General features: G+C 45.2%; 1 protein-coding gene across 4 annotated transcripts in view; it reads right to left on the reverse strand.

Annotated features, from left to right (window-relative positions):
* Positions 1–5,016: 5,016 nt before the first annotated feature.
* DCTD (dCMP deaminase) overlaps positions 5,017–18,733 on the reverse strand; it is a 28,079-nt gene continuing 14,362 nt past the window's right edge. For 3 of the 4 annotated variants that reach the window (XM_008000357.3, XM_008000356.3, XM_008000358.3), the window contains exons 4-6: positions 9,439–9,555; positions 7,972–8,068; positions 5,017–6,379 (exon numbers count right to left, since the gene is read on the reverse strand). In XM_008000357.3, the coding sequence (XP_007998548.2) occupies positions 6,301–6,379; positions 7,972–8,068; positions 9,439–9,555 (293 nt within the window). In that variant the 3' untranslated portion in view covers positions 5,017–6,300. The remainder of the gene's footprint in view (positions 6,380–7,971; positions 8,069–9,438; positions 9,556–18,733) is intronic. The other variant, XM_008000359.3, reaches the window with a different exon arrangement.

Genomic DNA, 18,733 nt, shown 5'->3' on the forward strand with positions numbered 1-18,733 from the left:
CTTGCATTTAGTGTGAATGGGATGCCTGAAGCTGTTTGACAAAACAAGCCTGAAGACATAAAAGATAGAAATAAAGAAAAAAGCCTAGATCTTTGCAGACATCATGGAGCAGCTGACACAACTCCCGCAAATGCTTACCACCATATTTACTATGTGAGGAAAAATATGCTACTTGTTTAGTCACTGAAAGTCAGGGGCCTGTTACTTACATGCATTACTGATGGCTACTTATTCAGAGACTGGGGAAAGGCAGAATAAATCAAAAGGCTGCACACCATGCCCACCCCTGCAGAGGAAGCAATTCCAGAACAGAATGTCCATTTAAAACCTGGACCAAATGGCATGTTTAAGTTTCTAACAGCTTTCATTAACAAAAGTTAACATAAAGAACTCCTACAACAGAAAGCATTCAGTAGTGATTTAAGACCTGGAAAGGTCAAGAAATCCTCTAATCAGTTGGGGTTCAGTGGAAGCATCATCTCTGGGTTTTCTGCCAAGTGTCTATTATTGCCAAATTCCTCATTCAAAACTATATATAGGAATGCTTTAACTGAAACGCAGAAGTTAAAAATAAGACATTTAAATAGTAATCTCCTGTCTCTCTCAAAGATAAATGTGCCCATTAGCCCTGGCTGCTAACAGGAAGATTTCTTTCTCTTACATTCCAGATGGCAATTTTTTTCAAGCCATTCACAAAGAAATCAGCATGGAAAAAATACTTTAGGAAGTTGGCTCCTGCTCAGCTACCTCACTGAATTAAAGTGCAATCACGTTCATAACTTTTAAGTGGAAATATTAAAAATGCGTATGAAGCCCCTCTGCATAGGGTCCTGTGCAGACGTGGAGAGAAATGGTAGCCAGGCACCAAGATACACAGGATGCCACATGTGCTCTGTGGAGTTTATGACCTCGTTAGAGCAGGACAAGATACATATGAAAAGTTAAATGAAATGTTTCAATAACAGTTCTAGACAGTAGAAGAGATATCATAAAACAGTACATGATTCATTGCCAGAAAGATGGTTGCTGACAATAACTGCTGCAGGATTTCAAAGAAGAAAAAGTCACTTCAAGCTCAGGAAGGTCTGGGGAGACTTTACAGAGAAGGCAGGATCCATCTGAGTCTTGAAAGATGCATGGAAACCTGGGGATGGTCAAAGGAAGCACAGGAAGAGGCTCTTAGAAATGCTGGGTTTAGGCCATGAAAAGTGGCTCATGCCTGCAATCCCAGCACTTTGGGAGGCCAAAGCAGGAGGATCACGTGGGCCCAGGAGTTTGAGACCAGCCTGGGCAACATAGTGAGACCCCATCTCTACAAAAAATATAAAATAAATAACAATTAGCCAGGGAATTAGTGTGGGGATGCATGTCTGTGGTTCCAGCTACGTGGGAGGCTGAGGTAGGAGGATCACTTGAGCCCAGGAGGTTGAGGCTGCAGTGAGATATGATCACGCCACTGCACTCTAGCCTGAGTGACAGAGTGAGATCCTGTTTCAAAAAAAAGAAAGAAAAAAAAAATGTTGATTTTTAAAAAAGAAAAATCCTTCAAGGTAGGTAACTGGTACAGGGAGGAAGGCCACTGGGTGGCTGAGGCAGACGGGGCTAGATTAGACGGTATAATGAAATATGTTGATACTTGAAAGATCTGCATAATTCAGTGAACTAGTAGTTTCCAAATGACCAATAATATCATGCGTGGGTCATTTTTGCATTTTCAGAAAATTGTGGATAGTCTTTGGTACCGCACCACAATTTGATATATGAAAGTTTCTGAAAAGCTAGTTGCAATGTGAAATCTGAAATCATATTAATGAATATTTATTATCTTACATTAAAATCATTTGGTCTGTCTTGTATTTTGAATTGATGTTTAACCCACGCATGATATTATTGTTCATTTGGAAACTACTAGGTTAGAGAGATGCACTGCACATTCGGGAAAGGATGGCAGCAGAAGATGGGAGCGGCCCAGGTGTCCATTGGCGCATGAATGGCTGAATTAAAGGTGGTGTGTGAACACGAGGGGCGATTCTTCAGCCTTCAGATGGAAGGAAATCCTGACACAGGCTACAGCCTGGATGCACCTTGAAGACATGATGCTAAGTAGCCAATCAAAAAGAGAAAATTCAGTACAATTCCACTTATATGAGGTACTGAGAGTGGTGAAATTCATACAGAAAGTAGAGTGGTGGATGTCAGTTCTGGGGAGGGGAAGACCGAGTTATGTATAATGGATACGGAGTTTCAGTTTTGCAAGATGCAGAGCTGTGGAGATGGATGGTGGCGATGGCGGCACAACATGTGTGTAATTCACACCACTGACCTGAAAAATGGCTAAGAACGGCAGCAGCCAAGCAAAGCTGTGGACCGGGGCTCCCGAGAAGAGATTTGGCAGGTGGCTACCAAAAATAAGGGCAACACCTTTCCATGCCCGAGCAGTGAGCAGATGCTACGCTTTTCTTTCATGAACAGAGAACCCTTCCCCTGATTTTCTTGGGAAATACTGAACTCATTTTAATTTAATGAAGCACTTGTAGGATTTTTTTTTTTTTCTTTTTTTTTTCTGAGACGGAGTTTTGCTCCTGTTGTCCAGGCTGGAGTGCAATGGTGCGATTTTAGCTCACCGCAATCTCCACCTCCCGGGTTCAAGTGATTCTCCTGCCTCAGCCTCCTGAGTAGCTGGGATTACAGACATGCACCACCACACCTGGCTGATTTTGTGTTTTTAGTAGAGACGGGGTTTCTCCATGTTGGTCAGGCTGGTCGCGAACTCCCGACCTCAGGTGATCTGCCTGCCTCGGCCTGCCAAAGGCTGAGGGATTACAAGCCTGCTGGGATTACAGGCTTGAGCCACCGCACCCGGCCAGGACTTGTAGAATTTTTTAAAGTCTTTGGCCTTGGAATCAGGGTAAGAACCCAGCTCCTGCGGACTCTTCGTGTCTGGTCCCTGCCCTCTCCCCAGGGTCTTCCTCCAATGGGTACAGATGCAAAATAATAGACAACCCAATTACAGAGGAAATAAAGTGCAGGTGGCACCTGCACGGCTCAGGGACATAGGTGGCAAATTGGGGCTGCATCTAAGAACTTGTCTAATATCTAGCTATCCAGTCTGTTCTAACCCTCGCCCAGGAGCCATCAGAGAACCCAATACATGGTAGGTACTCAGTAACTATTTGAGATTCATATACCCTCACGATGAAATGGCTTTAGATTTCCAACAGTTCTGAAATAAAAGTCGAGCTAGCTAAAGGTATCTCCAGAAGAATTCTGGGGCACCCTGCTCTAAATGCGACTCCTGGGCCCAGGGTTATTTTGCCGGCACCTCTGCAGCCGGTAATCCATAACTCTGGTTATCACGGTTCCCTGGCAAGAGAGCTTGCAAAGCACCCCAACCTTGAGTTCTGGTCCCTCCCTGGAGGCTTAGACAGGCCTCCTGACTAATGATTTGTAGAAACCACAATTTTTAGAGTGGCTTTACTTTAACAACAACAAAAAAAGTGAACTATAAATATTAAAACTTCTTATCAGCCTCGCCAATGAGAAAACTCCCTCCCTGCATTCCTCAGGCCCTTTTGCAACAACCTAAATATTTTTAATCCTCAGGTAGACACAGACATTGGAAGATCAAAAATTACACCAGGGCCACAGGAACGTCAGCTCACTGGGCTTGCAAGCCTACATTTTTATTCATGAGCTCAGTTTGTATGCTTGTTCTCTTACTTTGCTTCATTTTTAATTTAGGAAAAGATGGCTAATACATTAGCTCACTTTCACTGCTGGGTCTTGTTAGGCTTCAGAAGTCTTTAAGGACAGATTGCTAAAAGACTAAAAGGGAAGAAAGCAGAAAATGTGTCAGGGAAATGGAGTTCCTATCATTTCACTCACAAATTTTGCCTTTTAAATGTAGTCCTTCTACCGACGTTTCAGTGAAAGATGGTTTCCTTATTGTCATTTATTAGCCATGACAAGCAGCAACATTGGCTCAGATACAGTCTCCCTTCATCACAATTATCTAGTAATGCCTGCGAGGCAAAAGACTGCGCAAAACTCCTTCCTTCTGGAAAGCTTCTCCCGAAGGCACCAGTTCAAAGCAAACCTCTATTAACTGGAACATGAACATCTGCAGAATTCTCTGGATAGGACAATTCTACTATTCTTATGGTGATCCTAGAATCGAAGACATAATCACACTCCAGTCACGAGGAAACCAGGGTCGGTTCATAGGTGGAAGCGTCACAAACCCCCAGCGACAGCGTGTGCCCCCAAATAAACACCCACCACTGTCCTGAATACCTGGACTGCCCTTTCAGCAAAGACCCTTCCCGCCAGCCTCCCCCCAAAGAGAGAAAAAGAAAAAAGTCAATTTTCTTTTTCACTGAAACTGAATGTAACAACCGACAAAATATAAGATAGTATCAAAATTAAATAAATTAGATGCGCTACTGGCTTATCAGCCCCTAGACATATTTATAATGTGATGTGACGAAAATGACACACTCCATGCTAACAGGACTCACAAGTCTTGTGACTCGCAGCAATATGGAAATCTCTTATTTTCTACCTTTCAGTCTACTGATTCTTTCTTCCACGTACCTTTTGTTTTATGTATTTTGGAGCACACAGAGGGCGAGGAGTTTGAAGGAGAAAAGAGAAGGAAATTTAGAAGAGAGATTGGAAAGAGGATAAGGTGAGAAGTCAGCAAAGGGCAGAACTTGGGACTGAAGCCTTCTGGTGGGGCAGAGGCCTGGGCCCTACCAGATGGCCACACCTGGGACCAGGGCAGGGTACACAGGAGGGAGGGTAGGACCAGCGGCTGCCTTAGCATCTTACATAAATCTGGCCCATAAAGCAGCCCCAGTCATCAACCCTAGGGAGCGCACACAGCTCGGGCATCTCACATTATTCTTTGAGCATTAAAACATATGTAATGTGCTTCAGAGACAATACAGAAAGGACAGGAGCGGAGAGTTAAGCATATAATTATAGTAACATAAAAACGTACATGCTCTGGTAAGGTAGATTTTAATAAGATTTTAATATTGGTAAGGAGCCAAATTACAGAATACCCTAGAATGTGGAATACAAAATCTCAGAGACAAAATAAAAACACATGAAAATATAAGAGCACTTTAAAAAGGTAATAATCTTTAGGATAAAGAAAGCCTTTTCTCAACACAGGTACTGAGCATGTTTAATAAAAATTAAATGAGATAAAGGGGCACAGCCACATGCTCCCCGCCCCGCGGTGATTAGGACGGTGATGTTTGTGTAGATGAAGGCATGGAGCCAGGGCACAGAGGAGCTCTGAACACCAACAGTGCTGCAATAAACTGTCTCCACGTGGGCGGAATTGCTCACAATCCACTTCCGGGACAGGAATTAATGTTCTCTCCAGTTGCAGAGGGGCCTGTCAATGAACCACGCTGGCATGCGGAGGAGGGGGCAACACGTCCACACCCGGGACCCCTCCCATCCACAGCCCCAGCTGCCACCACGGCAGGGCATGGGCTTTGGGGGGAACAAGGAGAGATAGGCTGTCTCCTCTAGGAACAACTCATTATTCAGCTAAACGAATGGAAGAGCTCCATGTGACCAACAAACCCAAACTGAGCCAAAACGACAGGGGGCCCCACCCCCAGAGGGATTACGTGCCACCCCCCTGTGTGCAGCGGGAGAGCAGGGACAGAGGCAGTCTTCCTGGTTCAGTTACGCTCCTCGTCTGTCAGGACAGATGTGCCGCCCTATCTCAGATTCCAGGAGGGTGGCTGGGGGTTTCCCTCAACTCCGCAGCAAAGACTTCAATGCTACTGTCATATGAGGCCTAATTTTCTTCCAAGGGCACTATATGCCATGCTTCACTTGGGCCAGATGTTCAGATCAGTGTGTCTGCTCGTCCCCGCTAAGAACACAACAACAATTATTTATTTGTCCTTCCAGCACATGTAGCAGTGAAGAGAGGCTGCCGGACTGCAGCGGATGGCAGACAGCTGATGCTCCTCTGAAGTGCCACAAGCATCCCAGCCAGCCGGGACACAGGAAGGGGAAGCGCCCTTGTTCTAGCCCTGTGCACCAGGCCACCACAGGCTCCCCTATTTTAAACCCTAAATCAATAGTTCGAACAGATGTAGATTCCATGTGACGGGAGAGACAGTAAGGAAGATTTGAGGCTTTATATTCTTTAGATGTCTACTTTTGCCGTACTGGCTAGTAAAAAGTTATGTGTAACTTCAAGATGAAAGGCATTAGCAGCTTCTTAGAAGAGGATAATCCCAACCTCCTGGCGATTTAATGAGATGTAACTCACTGAAGCTTTTGACTCGGTCTGCTGTTAATTGAATCAAAGTCAATGACAATCTTGCTGCACTTCGGTGTGAATTTCCTAAAAATAAAAAAAACAAAAACAAAAACAAAATACAGTTATTATATGGTGAGTAGTTACAGCAATTTGTTTACTTTGGCTTAACTCGTATTTTCTGTGCAGAGAAAAAAATGTCCTGGCATTCACTTGCTACTTTATCTCTATAGGAGCCAATTATAGTGCAGCATAGAGAGAGAAACACGGACCAGAAAAGACTAAGACAAAAAAAGATGCGTGGGGTAGTGTGGTCTGTATGGTTTCCAGCTATCCGAGTTCATGAATTAGTGGGGAGTCAAAGGATTTCTAACAAGTTAGCTGCACAACATGATATCTGATTACTAGTTTTCCCATCAGATTTCTCTTCTTTTCTAGAAAATTTTGGCAGCCAAGTTGGAGTTGCTCTAATGCAAAAAAAATAGTAAATTTTCTTTTGCCACTTATACATAGCAAAAAACGACTACCTTTAGTGAGGAGTAATTTTTCAAATTACGTTCTAATAATGCAAACATAAAATAAACCAACTTTTTCTTTTTTCTTTTTTTTTTTTTGCTCATTAACTTTTCACTCATTCCTCATTACTTCTACAACAATTAAAAAGAAAATATTTGGGAACAAAACAAATTCTTTTAAGAATCGCTGAACAAGAAAGTAAATAATTTGAATTTAAAGTCTCAGAAAGCACCACAGTTGAGTTCATGAGATACGCTGAGCCATATTCCTAACGACCAGCACAGGGGGCCAGGCACGTCACCTATGACAACGGTCCCACCGCTGCTGAACGCCAATACCATGAAGCGCTGGAAAGGTATAAAGTCCCAACCGAATTTTCTGCCATGAATTAAAGGTGGTTGAGCTTACTTGCAAGTAAAATATACCTCACAACCTTTTCTTAGCAAAGACAATCATAAAAACCGTTAAGACTTCAAATCTCAATGCAAAATGTTGCTGTAAAAAGAATTCCCAGGTGGCTCACACTTGTAATCCCAGCACTTTGGGAGGCCAAGGTGGGTAGCTCATGAGATCAACAGATCAAGACCATCCTGGCCAACATGGTAAAACCCTGTCTCTACTGAAAATACAAAAAAATTAGCTGGGTGTGGCAGGGGAGGCTGAGGCAGGAGAATTGCTTGAATCTGGGAAGTGGAGGTTGCAGTGAGCCAGGATCACACCGCCTCACTCTAGCCTGGTGGCACAGCGAGACTCGGTCTCAAAAAAAAAAAAAAAGAAAAAAAAGAATCCCCAATCTTTCAATCTGGCAGGCTACTTTCATCCTAAATTTTCTATGCCAAAGTTGTTACATTTGCAAAATTTACCAAGGTTTGGCGTTCCCATTATAAAACTTGTGAATGTTTACACTTCTCACTACTTGAATAATTAGTCTAACTCCTGGAAAGTTACTGAAATTAAAGTACAATCATTAAACAAACTGTCTTCAGATTTTCCTGTCACTGCTCTTAAATATCTACCCCTATAAGAGTCTTTAAATTATTATGCCCTTGCATTTCTAAAGACACCTCCAAGCGTGGAAGTCAGGCATCACAAGGAGGAGACAAGGTCAAATATGGCTCTTCATCAGCCTTCACCACCCCCTGCCCTGCGTTCTCCCTGCTTACCGGAACGTCACCCCAGCCATATCAAACAAGAGCCTCGCGGCTGTTGCCTCGTCACTATCATGGTATTTATCAGACATGAAAATAACTTCTTTTATACCTGTAAGGTAACAGTGGGAGCTCCCTTAGTATACGCACATACAGATGCTGCAAAAGACAGGCGGAAGCGGCTGGAGCGCTTTTAGTGTCTGTGATTAATGACCTTTTCCGAGTGTGCTTGCAGACAGTGTCCAGTCACTGAAACACATATCTCCCTCTTTCTAATACAGCAGAGGGCGGATTATATCTTATCTTCCATCCAGTCTTCATGGATTTTTTTTTTAAACAAATGCAAAGGGAAAACATGTCAAGTAGTCAAGCCTTGATCCGATTAACCAATTTCCATTACTACAGGTAATCAAATCATCTTTATTCACGAGGTAGCTTCTCTTACTAGTGGGAGGACTAATGGAGGGAGTGGGGGCTGCTGGCAAATTCAGAGGTGGGCACCACGGTGCTTCCCAGCATGGCTTTGCAGACCACTTCGAACCAGCTCTACAGAGGGCACATCTGTTTTCTTGTCCTGATCTCAGCAGGCAGCGCTAACTTGGGAGCCAGAAATCCTAAGGGCCCCGCGCTGAAGGCCGCTGCTCCACCAGCCTCTGAAGGGAGAGGAGGCTGCGGCGTGGGGCCCACACTGCCCAGCCCACAGGCCCGCTGCCGCCTCCACACCTGAGCACCGTGAAGAGAGCTTCCCTGGAACGGCGACAGCGAGAGCGAGGAGCGAGGGAGCTCACGCGACTCCTCAGTACCAGCAGACCGCTTCTGCTCTGAGATCCACGGGGCTGGTGATAAACAGCCCCTTTAAACCACACATCTCGCTAAACATGGTAAGTCTTTAAATCTCCAGCCGAGAGATTTATGGAGACAAAGTGTAGCTGAATCTCAGATGTGACAGTTTGAAAAAGGTGAAATATTCAGAATACAATGGTGTAGATTTATGGAAACTGTAACATAAGAAAACCTGAAGGTAGTGCCATTTGGGTCTTACGACATATATGCCAAGGTATGTTGAGATCCTCAAATATCTACCATGTATTAAATACAAATTAAAACTTCATACACAGACTCCCAGCTGACCTTGTTTCTGACAGAAGTTCATTTCTCTCCCTCCCCCCAATCTATGCACAATATGTCAGAGAACAGTAAATTGACAGTAATTATATGCAATGCCTGTGTTGTTTTTTGGCAGCTTGCAGTTTAAGAAGTTGCAAACTAAATTAAAAACATGCTAAGAATCACAGAGGATGCAATTAGTCTTAGAATACCTGGCACCATTCAAAAACAAAACACGGGAAATATCTTGCAAAGTTGATAGTGCAATTAATTTAGATCGAAACAATGGCAATTTAAGATCAAACACATCAGCAGTGAGCTACTGGCGAGCAGGCAGCAATGCAAATGTGACAAATGAAAAGACCCGCTTCCTACCTGCCTGGATGATGAGCTTAGCACATTCATTACAAGGGAACAAGGCGACATACATACTACAGCCTTTCACATCGGTCGAATTTTTGTTCATGATGGCATTCAGCTCGGCATGGCACACTGTGGGTTTGAAAGGGAAAGAAAGAAAAACTTTGGTTGTAGCTGATGAAGAATTTACTAAGTGTTAACACATTCCATTCCCCGCTCTGAAGTAACATATAACAGACCCAAGTAAAAAAATTGATTAGAAATGGCAAGTACTAAGAATACCAAATGATGCCCATGTGGTCTGGCTGTTGATGAGCAGTGAGGCCTGAAGGCACCTAGAGCGGCCAGGACGGCGAGGTCACGCGCCTTCCCCACCCTAAGCGCAGCTCCACTTCACGGCTCCACAAGACCCTGGGGCATGAAAGTGCCCACCTGAGCTGGCTCCCGGGTGTGCTGACGTGCACACACGGGGAGGTTCACTGTGGCCGTTAAGAGGGCTAGGGGATTTTAAGAGCAAGAGAATCAACAAGTGACAAAGCTGAGCGTGTCCATCCTGAGAGATCTGCTTCACCACATCGTGCTCAGCCCACCTGCGCACAAGGAAAAACGCCAGCAGCCAGACAGGGTCTCGTCCTGTTGCCCAGAGTGCAGTGGCATGATCATAGCTCACTGCAGCCTCGAACTCCTGGGCTCAAGTGATCCTCCCGACTCAGCCTCCCAAGTAGCTGGGACTATAGACATGCCACCAAGCCCAGCTAACTTTTTGTATCTTTTGTAGAGATGGAGTCTCACTATGTTGCCCAGGCTGGTCTTGAAATCCTGGCCTTAAGTGATCTTCCCATCTTGGCCTCCCAAAGCTGTGGGATTACTGGTGTGGGCCACCATGCCCAGCCCAGTTTTTTATAAGAAAAACATTCATCCACTGCAATGGCAATGACTAGTTGAGTTCTTGACAGACCAGTCCATTCCACCCATGATCCTGGGTCACATCCGGACTTGCCTGAGTTCAGAGTCAAGAGGATCCCCTTCCTTCCTCTCTTGAACCTGGCAAAGTCAACACACACCCCAGGTCCAGTTTGCCTAGATGGTCCCACTCCCTAATCCACAGGGGATGTCCTCCTTGAGTGGGAATGAGTGGTGCCACAGCACAGACCTGGGTTTGACTCCCTCATCCTGCCCAGGAGGTTTCTGGATGGCCGTCTTGTATCGTTACTGAATTTTCCTGGGTGTGTTATCTAAAACTCTATGATAAACTCCTAACGGCAGTGACTTGCAAACCTCCTGATACCAGAACACCCTTAGGCGCTTCCAAAATACAGAGATCTGTGCCGCATGCCTGCAGAGTGTGATGGCCTGGGCTGTGGCTTGGGCTTGAATTTGTAAGCGATTCCCCGGGTGATTCCAATGCACAGACAAGTTCCGGAAGGAAGCACTGCCTTCTGGCTCCCCTGGCATCCCAACACATGCTACGCACACAAGTGCTAAAATACATATGTGTCAAATGAGTTAATGAATGACACCTGGCCATGGCCCACATCACACAAACCACCTAGAATATAAATATGGGGATCTTCAAGGTCTCCCCTACCCTCTGCAGCCCGCCAACCTTCCACACGTAACACTTTCTTCCACGAATTTTGAGGCTTTAAATGAACAGTGGCCTAAATTTATGGTGCTCATACATTTCAGTCCTGACTCACTTGCCTCATCGCTGATCATTTACTGAGCACCTACTCTGGGTCAGAGAGATGAAGGCCTGGCCACCCTCCCCAGCCAGTCTCCCGTGTTCGTGTGCAGCTGCAGCCACCTCTGTGTGCCTGGGTCCCCCAGCAGCAACACAATGTTGCAGGCGTAAGGCTGACCAAAAGCTCTCTCAGGCAATGTTAGGAAGTATTCATTTTTGTCTACAAATTCCATGTTTTAGGAGGTCTCAGTCCTGCCTAAAACTGAGCAGTCTCTGCCGGTATTGCAGGAAAATCGAAAGAGGCAGATAAGCTGTGCTTCACTGACCACAGCCCATCAGAGAATAATCCTCGCCGGCCGGAGCGACCAGAGCCATGCCCGGAGACTCGCAGGTCTCATAAACCCTGACGGCATGGGAGGACAAGGAAAGACAGAAGGGTACAAGGGCCCATGCTTGGGAAGGTGTGAGGCGTGGCCACATGGGCGCTGGCCTTGGAGGGGCTCCCGTGACCCCTTCTCCCCTTGTGGCCAGGATACTCCAGAACTAGGTTTCACGCTGCTTGGTGTTAAAAACGATTACATGTAATTGTTTCTTTTATCTCCCCCTTGAGGGCAGAGCCCAGCCTAGGTTCTTTGTAACTCCCCCAGAGTCTAATGTGATGCCATGAACATAATGGGTGTTAAATATTTATCGAATGAATAAAGGAGGAAATGCAGATTCCAATTATTGATGGTGACGTTGGGAAGTACTCAAAGTTCTCTTAAATTCAAATATCAGAAATATGCTCTCCTATCTAATAAATAATTTTGATGGCGCTGGTATTAATATTCAGAACTACAGAGCCTCTGCATCTGTTATGAAACACTGTGAGAGCATCCTCTAAGAACCGTCACGCCGACTGCAACGCGCTTCCTCTACTTCATCCCAGGCAGTTTGGGGCAAAATTTAACAGTACAGGTCTGGATTCATTAGTGAAAATTACCATATGAAACAGATTCTCTTGGGCAGCATCTGACATCCCTGTGTATAGAGGGCGATTTATAGAAATAATGCACAACATTATAAACAGACTTCCTTTCTTTTAACCAAAAAATCACAAGATGAAGAATGTAAAGCTTCTTGTTAAAAATACGTATCTAATATATATTATATCTGATTAATATTAAAAATAAAATATAAAAAACATATATATTATATCTGAATATTAATAACAGCACCATCAAAAATTATTAGATAGGAGAGCATATTTCTGATATTTGAATTTAAGAGGACTTTTAATGTCACCATCAATAATTGGAATCTGCATTTCCTCCTTTATTCATTCGATAAATATTTAACACCCATATATATATGTTTATATAGATATAAAGCTACTGGGCAATATGAACAATAGTGTGTCGGGCACACATGAGCCTCTAAAAGGAACAATCCAAAATCCCACATACACAAGACTGAGTTTCCTGACAAACAGGAAACTCAAGTGTTCAGTGGAGGGTGTAAGATCAACCCCACCCTGGTCTCTCTTGCTGGTTCTTGTCCGCTTCCCCAGATCCCCTCAGCCCCGTCTGATATCACCGGCTTGCCCGGCCTGCACCTGCGGGGCTGAGGGGAGAAGCCCCAGCCCAGAGGAGCACCTGAGGCCGCAACCCAGCCCCGCCAACTTCGCAGCTCCCAGCTGCTGCCTGCTGTGGTCCTGAAATCCAGCTTCACCTTTGTGGCTGACACTCGTCTCTCAGCTCCAGGATCTCCACAGCCCTGAAACTCTGACCCTCGCTGTCCCCCAGGCCACCCTGCACTTCCTTTTGGGCCTGTTCCACCTGAGGAGACTGGACTCAGCCAGGCGTCGGCCCCCAGACTGTCCTCAGAGAGGAAACTGGGGAAACGAACTTGATGACTTCCTCCAATTTGTTTAAAGCAGGTGGGTCAGAGTCAAGTTTGGGAACTCATTTACTTGTGTCTACTGGCCACCGACACTGATCAAATAACAGGCACCTGCCAAATCCACTTCAGGCCACAAAGAGCACTGGATGCCTGCCTGGCCTGTGACGAGCTCGCGCCTGCCCTGGCTGGCCAGACCGCCACAGGCCAAGCATCCTCCCCTCTGGACTCCCCACCTCTGCCGGCGAGTGTGGACAAAGAGCTCTGCAGCAAGGGGTAGCACGAGGGATCAAGGTCCAGTTTGCTGCTTGGAAGCTGGATGACCTTCCACAGGGTGGCTGAGCACTCTTGTAATTTGCAGGAGTGACAGTGGATCTGGGAAAGTGCATTTCCAGCTAACTAAATAAAAGCAATTTTAAAAATACCAAGTACAACCAGTGTTTGTGCTTTTCTCCTAAGGTTTCCAGTTTCATTCCTCAATCCTCCAGAACAGGTGACTTTCTCTAAAACCAGCTTTCACTATCAAACACGGCCTCCTCTCCCCAGGCAAACACAAGGCCATGCTCCCATCCCCTCCCTCCCTCCATCTCTGACGGCTCTCGCTTCTCTCTGCTCATTTTTCTTCTCCTGAAAGCAGGCATCCTTAGTCCTTATTCTAGAGAGGTCATCTTGTCAGCCTTGTAGGACTCTTCTTTTCCTCCTTTCAAGATGAAATCATCCTATCTACAACTGTTACTACAATTTATTTTTCAAATAATTGTCTTCTGGCCGGGCGCGGTGGCTCACGTCTGTAATCCCAGCACTTTGGGAGGCCGAGGCGGGTGGATCACGAGGTCAGGAGTTCAAGACCAGCCTGGCCAAGACGGTGAAACCCCATCTCTACTAAAAATACAAAAAAATTAGCTGGGTGTGGTGGCTGGCGCCTGTAATCCCAGCTACTCCAGAGGCTGAGGCAGAGAACTGCTTAAACCCGGAGGGGCAGAGTTTGCAGTGGGCCGAGATCGCGCCACTGCACTCCAGCCTGGGCGACAGAGTGAGACTCCGTCTCAAATAATAATGATGATGATGATAATAATAATAATAATTGTCTTCTGACTCTGTAAAGCATACATAATCTCCGGTTTTCTCTAAAACAATGTTTTTCAAACTGTAGGTCATGAAATCAGTTCAGTGAGTGACACCAGCTTTTTCTTCTGCTTTAATGAAACAGGTAAGAAGGGAAGGATAGAGATCAGAATGGATCCCACACACAAGGTTAAATACTATTCCTAAAAATTATGTTTCAGGTGTCAATTGTGTTTGCTTTGTCACCACTTATCTGCCAATTTCCGTGGTGTAGACATTTTTCCACACAGCCAATCTCCCACTCCCAGCATGACGCGGACTCGGGAAGCAATGTGCCCAGCTGACCTGGGAAGCAATGCACGCAGTTGACCTGGGAAGCAGTGCACCCAGCTGACCTGGGAAGCAATGCACGCAGTTGACCTGGGAAGCAGTGCACCCAGCTGACCTGGGAAGCAATGTGCGCAGCTGGGTCCGATGACCTGATGGGAGCCAGCTCCACAGGCCACTGGAGGGTCTCGTCATCATGAAAACCCAAAGTCTCTTCTGGGCTGGAACCTTTGGATTCATCTGCTCTCTTTGGACTCCTCTCTACTCTAAAACCTCTCAGGACTACCACACACTTGTGTTCAACTTTACTTTTCTGTAGGTCCTTTTATTTTTCCTGCCCTTGTGGGCACTTCCCAAGGTAAAATACTGGTTTTTGATTTTTCTCCCATAGTCACTGACTTTTTATTTTTGAATTTTGAGTTTTGCTCTTCTTGTCCAGGCTGGAGTGCAATGACGCGTTCTCAGCTCACTGCAACCTCCGCCTACCAATTTCAAGCGATGATTCTCCTGCCTCAGCCTCCTAAGTAATTGGGATTACAGGCACCTGCCACCATGCCCAGCTAATTCTTGTATTTTTAGTAGAGACGGGGTTTTGCTATGTTGGCCAAGCTGGTCTGGAACTTCTGACCTCAGGCAATCCACCCACCTCTGCCTCCAAAAGTGCTGGGATTACAGGTGTGAGCCATCACGCCCGGCCAGTCACTGACTAAGAATCCATCTGTTCATAGAGTCTCAGACACCAGATCCACCTGTAAAACCCTGAAATCTGAAGTCTAGCCATAATTGCCCATCTTCTCCCCAGGCCTTTTCTTTTGGGTGGTCTGGGGCTTCCATGTACCTTTCCTCTATGGGTTAATTACCTCTTATCCAAAATGCTTAGGAGCAGAACTGTTTCAGGTTTTAAAATATTTGCATTATACTTATCAGGTAAGCATCCCAAATCCAAACATTTGAAATCCAGAGTGCTCCATGAGCATTTCCTTCCGGTATCATGCTGGTGTGCAAAAGATTTCAGATTTTGGGCCAGGTACAGTAGCTCATGCCTGTAATCCCAGCACTTTGGGAGGCCAAGTCAGGGAGATCGTTTGAGCTCAAGAGTTCAAGAACAGCTTAGGCAACATAGTGACAGCTCATCTCTACTAAAAATAAAAAAAAACTTAGCCAGGCATGGTGGCATGCACCTGTAGTTCCAGCTACTTGGGAGGCTGAGGCAGGAGGACCACTTGAACCCAGGAGGTCAAGGCTGCAGTGAGCTGTGTTTGCGCCACTGCACTCCAGCCTGGGCAACAGAGCAAGACCCTGTCTCAGGAAAAAAAAAAAAGTTTCAGATTTTGGATTTTTGGATTTGGCATGCTCAACCTGTACAATAAACATACCACAGATATTTGACAGCAATAAAGGAAGGAATAAATTTACCTTTCCCTAGAGTGAACATTTTTGTTGTGTTGCCTGGATGAACTGCAGCAAGAGCTACAAATATAACCGAGAGCAAAAACTAACCAAGAAGTAATTGTTAGTTTTTATATTAGTAGTAGGAATAAGAACCAAGTATTTCAAAGATACAGTATCTAGGAAGTATTCATAAGTTAGTCTAAATTGTTAAAAAAAAAAAAAAAAGAAAGAAAAAAAAAGATAAAATGTTCAACCTAGAATTACACATTTACACCTAAGCAATAAGTAAATTAAATCTGCAAACACTACATATATATTTGATAAGCACAAACAGTGACATACAACTCTCCAGTTATTCCCAACCTTGTTTAAAACGAAAAGAATCAAATGTTGAAAATATCAGATTAATACTTAGAAGGTCTTTGATTGCCAGAAGAGACTCTCTGTTTCAGGTAATTATAAGAGAATTCATATGCTTTAGTTTTTTTTTTTTTTTTTTTCTCTTTTCTATTACTAACTGTCAGAATTCAGAACTGCATTAACCTTGGACCATGGAGAAGAGACTGTATAATTAGAAAACTGTATTTTTCACATTCTCTCTTACTAGGGCTTGATTAATCCTTACTGTCTCATGTAGGCGGGTCTCTAGAAGTTTGACAAATTAACAGGATATATTCCATCCTTGGTTAGATTTAAGAGTTTAGTGTTTTATAGATTTGACTTTCACTTCATCTGATATAAGACTAATACAATATCTATTTTAGACAGTAGTATTATAAGGTTACTCAGATAGGTTTGTTTAAAAACCCTAAATAATGCTAAACAAATTCTAATTGCTGCCCAAATAATTTAGCAGTGATAGTGTTATTCCACCCTCAACTGATCTTCATCTGCTATGGAGATGTGACAGGAACTACTGGGGCCGGAGAAAATTTGGAGTCAGGAAAATGAAGATTCTGATCTAGTTCACAACTCATTTTTAGTGACACAGGATTTTCCTTAAAGAAAACGATGTCCTTAGACCTGAGGGCTGTTCTGCCAAGGCTGACCTGAACAGGTGGCAGCCTGGTGTGGCGGCTCCTGCCAGGGTCAGGGTCAGAAGGCCACGCATGGAGCGCCTGCTGCCACTGAGAACAGACCTGCAACGCCTTTTGCCACCACCCCAAGCTGAGCCATTCAGAGCACGGACAGTTCTGTTCACTGACAAGACAAGGGTCAGGACTCGAGCCAAGAAGCGTCTGCTCACGGCCTTCTGGAATGAAAAGGTGGGAAGCATCACCCTCTATTATTTCTACTGGGTTCCCACCCTGCAATTAACAGGTGACATGAAATGGCATACCCAAGTTCAAGGTTGACCTATGTATTAAAAAAATAACTCAATAGTAATTTACAGGATCTTCTACTTCCATTCTGATGACACAGCTTTTTGTCATTACTTCCTGAAGTTAGGGCCTAAGTGTTTTTACTTCTGGGGACCTACAGTTATCAGAGTTGCTAAACCTGGACACGTTGTCTCTGGGAGCACAGGCACCGCTGCCCCGGCCCCCGCTGCCCACAGAGGCCTGATGGAAACTTCCGCTGAGGGATGGGGTACACACTTGCTCCTCTAACTGATCCATCTATGGAACTGCTTCACAGTTTCTGGTATTAAAATGGAATTTCAACTACTTGTTTCTTAATTATTGAAGGATATCCTGACAGGGCCTCGTATGTCACTGCCAGCCTCCAGAGTACCTATCCTTCACGTCAATAATTTAACAACAGAATAGCCGCGACAGTTAAGCCCCCCCCCCACCCCACCAAATACACTCTCCCAAAAGCCCATGAAGTGTTCCCAGTTATGGCTTCCACAAAATCTAAAGCAAAGATTTCTAGAGTTTGGTCCCAAATAATGTCACCCCTCTATCTTCTCTCTCCTGCATGAAGTTCCTATTAGTAAAGTAGCAATCTGGCTCATTATCAGGGTTTTCAAATGATTTGAAATCAAGGTGGAACTGGGGAAGGGAGCACCGTAGAGAAATCAACAGATACCACTTCTCTAAGATAGTTACACAAGGGAAGCCTCTGTGTTCCTCATCCCCTCTCCTGGCTCAGGCCCTGTCTTCCTCCTTCCAGCCTGCTGGACTGCTCCAAAGCCTATGTCCCTCTAAGCCTGCTCAGACAGAGCCCTGTCCCCTACCCAGGGGAGCAGCCCTTAGTAACAGGGCTGGAGCAAGAAGAGAAAACAGTTTAAAACTTTCGCAGTTTCCCAGGTATGTTCTGGTAAGTTCTGTCTGCACACTGACCCGTGCCGGGTGGAGAGCTAACAGCACTGGGTGTAGGCTGCAGGATGGAGGTGGGTCTGGTCCCTGCAGAGCTCACACCAGCGGGGCTGCAGATGCCCCAGCATGGAAATCAGCAGCGGCCCAAGTGTAAGCTAAAGCAACACAGCAGGACTGCTGAAGGAGTGCTGAGAAAATCCGGGGGTTCCAGGCACTGCTCGCAGGTGCAAGGGGAACTGAATCTTCAAGTAACATGTTTCTGTAGAAAAATGTATTAGGATTACAAATGTCTTTTCAGAACAAAGGGATTTAAATCCTAGGATGTGCCTACACAAAGGTAATACCTTGTTCAAGTTCCAGCCTCTCTCAGCTACAAATAGGAATAACAATAGCCACCCCTTCCCATCTCACAGGGTCACACGAACAGCAAGTGAGGGACCCCGTAGGAAAATGCTGTGTGAACGCCTAAGAACTCTGCAAACTGGGCCTTTGTCACCAGTACTCAAAACTGGACCCGTTTCCTGAGAAAGAGACTGGCTGGCAGGAACGGGGTCTTTCTGATCAGAGACAGCAAGTGACAGTGCTTCTGCCGCCCCGATCCCGCTGCACCCCACAGCCTGTCCTTGGAATTGAGACACCCCTGCCCCCAGCCCAGCCCCAGGCACAGTGTGGCTTCTACTCAGAAGGTAAAGTAACTGAGCCC

The sequence above is a fragment of the Chlorocebus sabaeus genome, chromosome 7 (genome assembly GCF_047675955.1).
Source record: "Chlorocebus sabaeus isolate Y175 chromosome 7, mChlSab1.0.hap1, whole genome shotgun sequence".
Classification (NCBI taxonomy): domain Eukaryota; kingdom Metazoa; phylum Chordata; class Mammalia; order Primates; family Cercopithecidae; genus Chlorocebus; species Chlorocebus sabaeus.